A 10,498-nucleotide genomic window follows, 5' to 3' on the forward strand; every position below is an offset into this window, starting at 1 on the left:
CTTACCCTGAACTCTTTCTCCGCCTCGTCGAGTTGCATCCGACCCGACGTGCACTGTGGCATTTGAAGCCGCAGCCACTCACAGAACTGCAAGCCGCAACCTCTCACAGAACTGTTGCGGTTATGAGCTTCTCTTCTCCGTGGGCAATGCTCCCAAAGGTGCACAGTCGAAGCCTCAGTTTCTACCGCCGACTGCTGCTCCCTTACCAACTGAAGTCTTTCGCTAAAAACTCTGCCGCCCTTCCGGCCACCAAACTCGGCTGGAAGCTGTGATCTGCACCGATCACAGCCGTCGTCGCTGCCTTGCCGTCAACTGCCACAAGCATTACTGCAACTATCTCCAACACTACAGATTTCTCCAGCATAACTGCAGAAATCTTTCCTGCATTACTGCAGAAATCACTGCAACTCTCTCTAGTATCGCTGCATATTTCTCCAGCATCGTCTTAAAAATCTCGCTGCAGAAATCTCTCCTGCATTGTTGCAAAAATCTCTCCTACATTATGAGTGACCATCAGTTACACAAATCACCAAGCCCACTGCCTACTTTTCTGTCGCAGCTCCAAGTGATGTGTGACATCGTGTCTTAGTCATCCTTAAACAGTAGCATTATATCTCATTGTGATACATATTTAAGCAATAAAAGTACTATATTTTGGAATCTCTTCCATATTATGCTTTAAACCTTTTGAAATTATTTATATTAATGTTTGGGGTCGTGCTCCAATCACTTCTTTTGATAAATTTAAATTTTATATTATTTTTATAGATTATTTTATCAAGTATACATGATTATACTCTCTCCATCGTAAATCTAAAGTTTCAATAGTTTTTTTTAACTTTAGATGTTTGGTTGAGAATTTCTTTCTGTCTATAATCAAAATAGTTTACTCTAACGAAGGCGGTGAATATCAAGCCCTCACATCTTGTCTCTTAACTTGTGGTATATAACACCTTAAGTCACTCCCGCATACTCTTCAACTAGTTGGTTATGCTGAACACAAACATAAGCCACGGGTTCCCAGAGTATCGCCTCGGTGACTCCTTCCCCTGAACTCTTTCTCCGCCTGGTCGAGTTGCATCCGACCCGACGTACACTGTGGCATTTGAAGCCGCAGCCACTCACAAACCGCAAGCCGCAACGTCTCACAGAACTGCAGTGGTTATGAGCTTCTCTTCTCCGTGGGCAATGCTCTCAAAGGAAGCACTATCGCGGCCTATGTTTCTACCGCTGATTACTGCTCCCTTACCAACCAAAGTCTTCTATTAAAAACTCTACTGCCCTTTCGGCCACCAAACTCGGCTGCAAGCTGTGATCTGCACCAATCACAGCCACCGTTGCTGCCTTGCCGTCAACTGCCACAAGCATTACTGCAACTATCTCCAACACTGCAGATTTCTGCAGCATCGCTGTAGATTTCTCCAGCATCGCAGAAATCTCTCCTGCATTATTGCAGAAATTGCTGCAACTCTCTCTAGTATCGCTACATATTTCTCCACCATCGCTGTAGAAATCTCTCCTGCATCGCTATAGAAATCTCTCCTGTATTACTGCAGAACTCTCTCTTGCATTATGAGTGGTCGTCAGTTACACAAATCACCAGGCCTATTGCCTACTCTTCCGTCCAGCTCCAAGTGATGTGTGGCATCGTGTCTTGGTCATCCCTCATCCTTTATCCAACAAAAATTACTTTCACGATTTTCTCTTCCTACTCTTAAAAGCAATAGCATTATATCTCATTGTGATACTTGTTTAAGCAATAAAAGTCATAGACTTTCTTTTGGAATCTCCTCTACTCTAAATATTTTAAAATTATTTATACTGATGTTTGGGGTCTTGCCCCAATCATTTCTTTTGACAAATTTAGATTTTATGTTATTTTCATAGATTACTTTACTAAATATATATGGTTCTACCCTCTCATCATAAATATGAAGTTTCAATAGTTTTTTTTTTATTTTAACTTTAGACGTTTGGTTGAGAATTTCCTATAGTCTACAATCAAAACAGTTTACTCTGACGGAGGCGGTGAATATCAAGCCCAAACATCCTATCTCTTAGCTTGTGGTATACAATACCTTAAGTCACCCCCGCATACTCTTCAACTAGTTGGTTATGCTGAACACAAACATCGACATATAGTTGAAACTGATCTCACACTCCTCCATCAAGCCTCCATGCAAACCATCTTTTGGGCTGCGACTTTTCAAACTGTCGTCCACCTCATCAATCATATGCTCACTCCAGTTCTTTAGTACCAGTTGTTGATGAACTAATGCACCGTGGCTGAAGAGTCAGCACGGCCTGGTCCATGGGTGATGTCGAGAGTCTTCGGTCGTTTGAGTTGGATGCCGGAGTCAGTCGAGCCCCTCGGTCGATGTGTTGGCGTCGCAATATTGACATTTTTTCATCGGGATGCTGATTGACGCGTCGTGAGGAAGGACGCCTCTGTCGATCAGGATGACCTCGCCTCGAACATTGCTGTTTTCCTGCACGGAAGGCCTCGCCGGGTCATTACCGACTGTGACCCCTCGACAATTAAGTCAGTGTGGCGTTATACTTTCTGCCTCCTTTTTCCCTCCCTCTAGTTGGATGCCGACTATGGGCTTTTATACTACTATACGAAAGTCGGTCATATGCGGGTTTGGCATAGCGACCGATCCTCAAGGGATGAGATGGTACATTTGTGTGGCCGTCATCCCAGGACATGTGGAACGACGCCATGCGGAGCCATCCCGGGCTTACTGGGATGGGACATATCAAGTGGCATCTTGATACGGTTGCTGGCTCAGCGCGTGGGGGTGCTTCTCTTGCTGATTTGGCTATGGCGTGGTGCGGCATCGATTGTGACGTGGCCTGGGCTCGAAATATACCTTATCACCGGTCACCATTTGAAAAATTATTTAACAAATCTCCAAACCTTAACAAACTCAAAGTATTTGGCTGTTTATGTTATCTATGGCTACGTCCATATGCCTCACATAAGCTAATATTAAGATCTAAACCTTGTATTTTTATTGGGTATTCTCTTGAACATAATGCTTTTCGATGCTACGAACCTTAAACTTAAAAAAGTCTTTATATCACATCATGTTATTTTTGTGGATCTACCTTTCCGTTTCAAAACCCTAAGTCTCCTATTGTGAGCCCTACTCCAACAACTATACATCACTGGAGTACACCGCCAGTCTCGTCAAATAAGTCTCCTACAACACCACCCGGCCATTCTCTTCAAGATCTACACTCTCTTCTTCTCTCGGTTCAACAGCTCCTCACTCCCTCCATTGCTCCTCTCTCTCCTTCATAATGTTCCCCTACTACTGAAGCATTGCCCACGGTAACACAACCACTACCTTTATCCTCTTTTGGTACCAGTCACACTGAAGTACCTCCATCCCATGTTAGTACATCTCCACTGCCCATACCTACAACATAACTTATAGCCCCTGGATATCTAATGGCAACACGCTCCAAAAGTGATATCTTTAAACCATGATAAATCCTTAACCTACATGATATCACAAAATCCTCGTCAGAGACCAATGAACTTACCACAATTACTCAAGCCCAAAAATCTCTACGCTAGCGTAAAACTATGTGTGATGAATATGATGCCCTTATTCATAATTCTACATAGACTCTTGTACCCTCTCATCCCACACAAAATATCATCGGGTTTAAGTGGGTCTTTCGAATTAAACAGAACCCAAATGGATTCGTTGACAGATATAAAATGCGTCTAGTGGCCAAAGGATTTCATCGACATCCTGGTGTTGACTTCACAAAGATATTTAATCCCGTTGTTAAACCTACAATAATCCGACTTATTTTGAATTTGGCCACCTCAAAAGGCTGGCATTTATGATAACTCGATGTTCACACTATTTTTTTACATGGGACTCTAACTGACAATCTCTTCATGCAGCAACGTCTTGGCTTCATCCACCCTCAGTATCCGAGACATGTTTATAAACTATAAAAAGCTATTTATGGACTTCATTAAGCTCCACGAACTTGGTATACTGAACTTGGCTCATTTCTAACCTCAATTGGCTTCATCAATTCTAAGTCTGATACATCGTTATTCATTCGACAATAAAATGAATGCACAATATATCTTTTGATGTATGTAAATGATATTATTGTCATGAGCAATGACCCCTTAGAGACTCAAGCTTTCCTAAAGCAATTGGCCAATCGATTCTCCCTAAAAGATCTAGGAAACTTAAGTTACTTTCTGGGAGTGGAAGCAATATTTATATCTTCATGTCTCTTTCTATCGCAAAGAAAGTATATTCAAAATCTATTATCCAAAACAAATATACAGGATATAAAAGCAGTTACAACTCCCCTCTTTACTAGTGAATCACTCAAGTTATGTGATGGAAGCCCTTCTACGGATTCTACTTAATTCTGACAAGTCATTGACTCCTTACAATACTTAGCTCTCACCCGTCCAAACATTTCGTTTGTAGTCACTAAATTATCATAATTTATGCATCGACCATTTATTATATATTGGTCTATGGTCAAACGAATTATATGATATCTTAAAGGGACTCTCAATCATGGTTTTTTTCTTCGTAACAATGCTCCACTCAATCTCCATGCCTTTGCTGATACTGATTGGGTAGGGGACTTTGATGATAGAATATCCACATCATGATATATTATTTTCCTTAGAGCTACTCTAATATGTTGGAGTTTTAAAAAATAAAAGATAGTCGCACAGTCTACAACTGAAACTGAATAATGTGTCATCGTCATTGCTGCTATTGAACTCAATTGGATCACAAATCTGCTCAAGGAACTCAACATTAACTCTACCATTACTCCTATATTATATTATGATAATGTTGGAGTTACCTACTTATGTGCTAATCCGGTGTTCCACTCCCGCATAAAACACATTGCCATCAACTTCTACTTCGGGCGAGATCAAGTTGTCAAACATCAACTATGTGTTTCTCATGTGCATATGTCTGATCAACTAGCAGACTCACTCACAAAGCTTCTCGCCCGTAAACTATTTTAATTGCATTAGTCCAAGATCGACATCCTTGATAGAAGCTCAATCTTGTGAGGGCATAATAGCAGATAAGATTTTCTTAACTACATGAGGAAATCTCTGAGCAGTTGAGGAAAATAGCCATCAAGTTTACTCTCTCAAATGCACTATGTAATTACATTTTATAGTTTATAAGTAGTTACGTCTTATATCGACACCCTATGTTTATATGAATAACATAACATTAAGAGGTAATGGCATGAAACACCCACCGTAAAAAGGGACTTTACAAGTATATAATGACACTCTTTCACATTAGAGATCTATCTGACAATTCTTATTATAATTTTGTAGAATTCGAACGATTATTTGAGAAGTTCTAACTGAGATATGAGCTTAATAAAAGGATCAATTAGATCAGAATTAATTTTTATATCAGATAATTAAGATTTGACTTAATAATATATATAATTATGACCAGTAAAAGATTAGCTATTCTAAAGAAAAAATTTATACAATAAAAATATATATAGTGAAGCTTGCAAAACACTTATAAAATAAAATCAACTATATGTTCAAAAAAGAAAAAAAAAAGAAATGAAACCTACCCTAATCATATCATACGAGTGCACGAGCCTACACCATCACACGTATATAAATCAATCCGATTCATCTTTGCATATGAAATGAAACCTACCCAAAATTGATCATCTTGTCATGGAAAACAAATGTAAATTCCCAATTATCGTGTCGTGTCATTTCAAATCCTTGTCCAAAAGCATTTTGAGATTCAAATAACGCATCAATATCATTGATCATTGATCATTGATCATTGATGATTGATCATTGATCATCAAACTTATCATGAATCTTACATAGCATTATAATGCCATATGAAATGATGACAAAAACGAGAAGTAAATAAATTGAATTCGTGCAAACCGATAGTGAAGAAAAGGGGTTGAGAAGATGAGATATCATCAAAGGCTGTCACCATCAACGCAATCAAACCTTCAGATCTTTGGAAGATAAAGTTCAAAATGAAGAGATCACAGACCTACAACGAGAACTTGACATGATTTGCCTGATAGAATCGAGATCAAAAAGGCACACTAAAAGTAGAAAAAATTCAAGAAAAAAAATTGAAGATCGTAATTTGATTAGTCAAAATCAAAATGAAACCGAAAAATGGAAGACGAAGCTTCTCCAAGATTCGCAAAAAACATCAATGAATCATGAACCGTCAATTACATGGGTTCATCAGAGCCGTTGATGTCATGGGTGCGCAGTAGACGGACGAGAACCAGTTCCCGGTCGAAGGCTATTATAGTAATTTCACAACCGACACCTTAGAAACCCTAACAACCGCTCTATAAATAATCGGACCCCGCTCGGTAAACCCCGTCGGCGTCGCCGCTCGCTCCCTATCTTTTTAAGATGTCGAAGCGAGGTGAGGAGCGTCTTCCTCTTCATCTCTTGCTGATTTCCTTTTCATGGTTGTTTTTGTTCTAGTGTTTCATTCTTTTGATCTAGTATCAGATTAATCTCTTTGTTGTCCTATCACTCAATGCATTGCTACCTTCTCCGTTTCCTGTTGCCCTTTTGAAGTAGGACTATGTATCTAGGATTTCTTGAAATGAACATGGTTTTTACTTGTTGTTAACAAATTTTCTATGAGATTCCTTATGTTTTTATTATGCTCTATGAAAAGTTTTCATTTTTCCATGGAAAGGGAACCCATTGTTGAAGTTTAATCCTTAGCAAATGTGATAATGATTACCCAATTCATAGGAAAGATAAGACTTTTTAGTTGTATATTTCGTTATTTTTGATGTGTTTGGCTATTGTGACGCATAGGACGAGGAGGATCCGCTGGAAATAAGTTCCGCATGTCGCTGGGTCTACCGGTGGCTGCCACTGTCAATTGTGCCGACAACACTGGCGCGAAGAACCTCTACATTATATCCGTGAAGGGGATCAAGGGCCGGCTGAACCGTCTCCCATCTGCTTGCGTTGGGGATATGGTAATGGCAACTGTCAAGAAGGGCAAGCCAGATCTCAGGAAGAAGGTCATGCCTGCCGTCATTGTGAGGCAGCGGAAACCTTGGCGCAGAAAGGATGGCGTCTATATGTACTTTGAGGGTATCGTTTTCGTCTGCTTACTTTATACTATATGTTTTGGTTATTCTTAATTGTTCATTTGCGTGTTTCTTGCCTTCGATAGTTTGTATTAGCTTGTTACAGGACTCGCTGCTTCATATTCTGTCTTTTGTACGTAAATTTCTTTGTTGTTTGTAGAATTTTGGTTCTTTTCCTCTTTCCTCTTTATGTTATTCGTAGAAGTCTGCATAAAAGGCTTAATTTTTCGCATTATTGGCAAATGATGAATTTTACTTGTTGTGACGGAGGTGATTTTTGGGTAAAAATCTCCTCTACTTCTCGGAGCAAACCAATTGTGTTTGTATATTCCAAAAGTAAACGTCGCATATCAAGTCTTCGGATGTTGATGGTTCTTCCCGGAAAAGTTTAATCTTTATCGGGAAGTTTCTCCATCTGAAGGCGGTCCCATATTCCATCGCCTGGAGTAGTAGCATTGCTGCCATTACCTCTCGGGACTGGCCATGGGACATACATCTCACTTCATTCAAAACTAAGTCTATTTTGCATATCATATAGTGTTTCAGATGTTTTTTTTTAATTCCTGAATAGCCTATACCTTTGCAAAGATTACCTCTATCTGGGTCTTGTCTTATACTCCACTGCACATGCATCTGATTTTTTATTAGAGATAAAAAATTGTATTCATCCATTTAGTTTTTAATTTGCTTCAATCTGTTGACGGAGGAGACTTTTCAGGGTGAAAATCTCCTTTACTTGTTGGAGCAAACCAATTATGTTTGTATATTCTAAAGTAAACGTCACATAAAAAGCTTTTTGATGTTGATGGCTCTCCCTGTACGGTAAATCCTTGCAGGGGTTTCTCCATCCTGAGGCGGTCTCATATTCCATCGCCTAGAGTAGCAGCGTTGCTGCCATTACCTCTTGGGACTGGCCATGAGACATACATTCAAATATTTGATTAAAAACCAAACCACAGCTGTTGCTTAAATCTTTGTTTTGGTCTATAGATTTATTGTTTGTGAAACTTTGTTCATTTTGACAGAGTAGGTTTATCATGATTTAACTCTTCTTTAGTAAGATTTTCTAGAGTTATAATAGAGGCATTTTAATGTATTTATTATTTTGAAGTGTAAATTTTCTCTATGCACCCATGGTCCTTTGAAGTTGCTTCCGATCTGGAAGAGTGGCCTCCTTTAGGTCATTCTGTAGAGGAAGCATATATATGTGATATGGCCAGTGTTAAACAGCATGTTGTTCAGTAATAGCATCATGTTACCTGTCTTCTGGTAAACTTTATATGTAAAGTTGAAAATATTTTCATAAAAAATGAAGCAGAGAAGTGGGTTCGTAATCATACATTTCTTTGGAAAAAAAAGAGATTTCAATAGAGTTTCCTTTTGAGAGCTTCTGCTTGTTCATGTTATTGTTATCAGACCCAAATGTTGTACAGCTAGATTTGTTGCTAGTCTCTTGATATCTTGTCCCCTACTTTTTAATTTTGTTAGCATTTAATTTCTGTGAATAATTCATTCCAGAATTGCATGAAAGCTTCTATTTTTCTAAAATTATATATATATTTTGTGTAGATAATGCTGGCGTTATTGTGAATCCAAAGGGGGAAATGAAAGGTATTTTTTCTTTGAACTCGTTATTTGGGCTGTGGCAGTCAATATTCCTCTGTTTAAATTGTCTTTTTATCTGGACATTTATTAACTGTTATGTTTTCCTTTTTGGCTTCTTGGCTCGTGTTCTTCAAATTTATTGACTTATTATTCCATGTTTTTTCTCAGGATCTGCTATTACAGGACCCATCGGCAAGGAATGTGCTGATCTGTGGCCTAGAATTGCCAGTGCTGCTAATGCCATCGTTTAATGATGTGCTTTTTGCAAGGCTTGCGTAAATTTGGAGTTTTGTTTCATCTTGATAAATCTAGGACAATAATAATTATATCTTCGCTTGTTTCATAATTAAACCAATAATAATTATATCTTCGGTTTTCTCTTTGTATCAGTATTCATTCGAAATCGCTGGTCGATACTATGCTTCTAATGGAACTTTTTTAGTAGGAATAGCTTTGGTGCTATTCTCATAAACATGAGCATGCGTAATGCTCTTACATTTACCTAATAACTGCTTGTCTAACTATATTGAATAATAGCCTCGTGGGCCTTCTCTTCATGCGCTTTCCCACTGCATGAGAAACAAGAAAGCCTCCAACTGCGTCGCCTTCCCTTCTTTCTCCCGACTACGCTGCTTGATTGGTCTTCCGTCTCATGTTCCGGCGTCATCTCAGCTTTCCACGTCTCCAGTTTGGTCTCCAATTCCTCCCTCTCCCGCTCCTCTGCGTCTCTTTCCGTCTCCGCTGATCCGGTCCTCTCCAGCTGCGGTTCGCCGCAGTCGGCCGGCGGCGACGTGTCGCTGTTGTACTTCTCCTGTTTCGCACCGATGAGGTCTTTGTAGGCGAAGGCCGCCAGGGACTGGAGGTCGAAGGACAGCGGCATGATCTTGTCGGAGTCGTGGAGGGCGACGCCGAGGTTGAGGATGCCGTGGGGGCAGAGCGTGGAGGGGCGGCGCACCTGGAGGGCCACGCAGCGGCTGGCGCCGGGGGCTAGGCGGAGGGCGCTGAGGACGACGCGGACGGTGCCGAGGAGGTGGTCGCGGAGGGGGCTGAGGCGGCCGCGGGCGGCGTGGAGGTGCACGTTGACGGCCGAGGTCTCGGAGCGGAGGAATGCGTCGTCGACGCGGAAGACGAACTTGTCGTTCCAGGTTGGGTCGGTGATGCCGGCGCGGTCCACCCGGGTGTAGAGCTTGTGCTTTGGGTCGACCCATGCGGACGCGTAGGCCTGCAAGGACCGGGAAGCGGGGAAGAGCCCCTGGCCGGAGATGATGGTGATCTCGAGGAGGTGGAAATGCATTGCTACGGGGGAGCCGATGGTGGTCGAATGGTGGTGGTGATGGCGACCGAAGGAGCCACCATCCACCGGCTTCATGTCGGGGCTTTCCTCCAAGGTGAAGCGATACTTGCTTATGTACCAGGAGACGGGAGGAAGACGCGCCCTGGGGAGGCCGAGAATAGCCAGAGCTAAAGTTGGCATGGGGTCAAAACTTGGCTCGTGCAACACGTTTACTGCCCCACATTTGCACCCGGCTCACCTGCACGATTGTGATTGGCTTTATCTGACATGTCCTACTAAAGTAAAGAGAAAGTGGGTGTTTGATGGCGTACACGTAAAGGGTCGCGGGTCTTGCGATTGGTGTGTCGTGACGCGCGCTTATCACGAGCCGGTCAATCGGAAATAGCCAACACATAATTGGCATTGTGGCTGAACCAGACCCGAACCCTGTTCTCCTACAATGAATCAGTTCCG

General features: G+C 41.3%; 2 protein-coding genes and 1 non-coding gene across 3 annotated transcripts; 2 read left to right on the forward strand and 1 right to left on the reverse strand.

Annotated features, from left to right (window-relative positions):
* Positions 1-6,380: 6,380 nt before the first annotated feature.
* On the forward strand, positions 6,381-9,140 carry LOC103988927 (large ribosomal subunit protein uL14). The gene is made up of 4 exons (XM_009407620.3): positions 6,381-6,458; positions 6,866-7,150; positions 8,716-8,757; positions 8,920-9,140. Exons 1-4 carry the CDS (start codon positions 6,446-6,448, stop codon positions 9,000-9,002), a joined length of 423 nt encoding a protein of 140 aa, XP_009405895.1. The 5' UTR covers positions 6,381-6,445; the 3' UTR covers positions 9,003-9,140.
* Positions 8,293-8,423, forward strand: LOC135599609 (small nucleolar RNA snoR137). The gene has a single exon (XR_010481957.1). It is a non-coding gene; the product is annotated as a small nucleolar RNA snoR137 (small nucleolar RNA).
* A 128-nt stretch (positions 9,141-9,268) lies between the features above and the next one.
* Positions 9,269-10,359, reverse strand: LOC103989745 (uncharacterized). Its single transcript, XM_009408694.3, has one exon. It carries the CDS (start codon positions 10,223-10,225, stop codon positions 9,269-9,271), a length of 957 nt encoding a protein of 318 aa, XP_009406969.3. The 5' UTR covers positions 10,226-10,359.
* Positions 10,360-10,498: the final 139 nt, after the last annotated feature.

The sequence above is a fragment of the Musa acuminata genome, chromosome BXJ2-1, assembly GCF_036884655.1.
Source record: "Musa acuminata AAA Group cultivar baxijiao chromosome BXJ2-1, Cavendish_Baxijiao_AAA, whole genome shotgun sequence".
NCBI classification, from domain to species: Eukaryota; Viridiplantae; Streptophyta; class Magnoliopsida; order Zingiberales; family Musaceae; genus Musa; species Musa acuminata.

Excerpts from the sequence above, each read along its gene's own strand:
- LOC103988927 (XM_009407620.3), top strand. Across the intron at positions 7,151-8,715 it reads CGTCTATATGTACTTTGAGG|ATAATGCTGGCGTTATTGTG; the intron begins GTATCGTTTTCG and ends TATTTTGTGTAG. Across the intron at positions 8,758-8,919 it reads TCCAAAGGGGGAAATGAAAG|GATCTGCTATTACAGGACCC; the intron begins GTATTTTTTCTT and ends GTTTTTTCTCAG.
- LOC103989745 (XM_009408694.3), bottom strand. The coding sequence starts at position 10,225 with ATGCCAACTTTAGCTCTGGCTATTCTCGGCCTCCCCAGGGCGCGTCTT.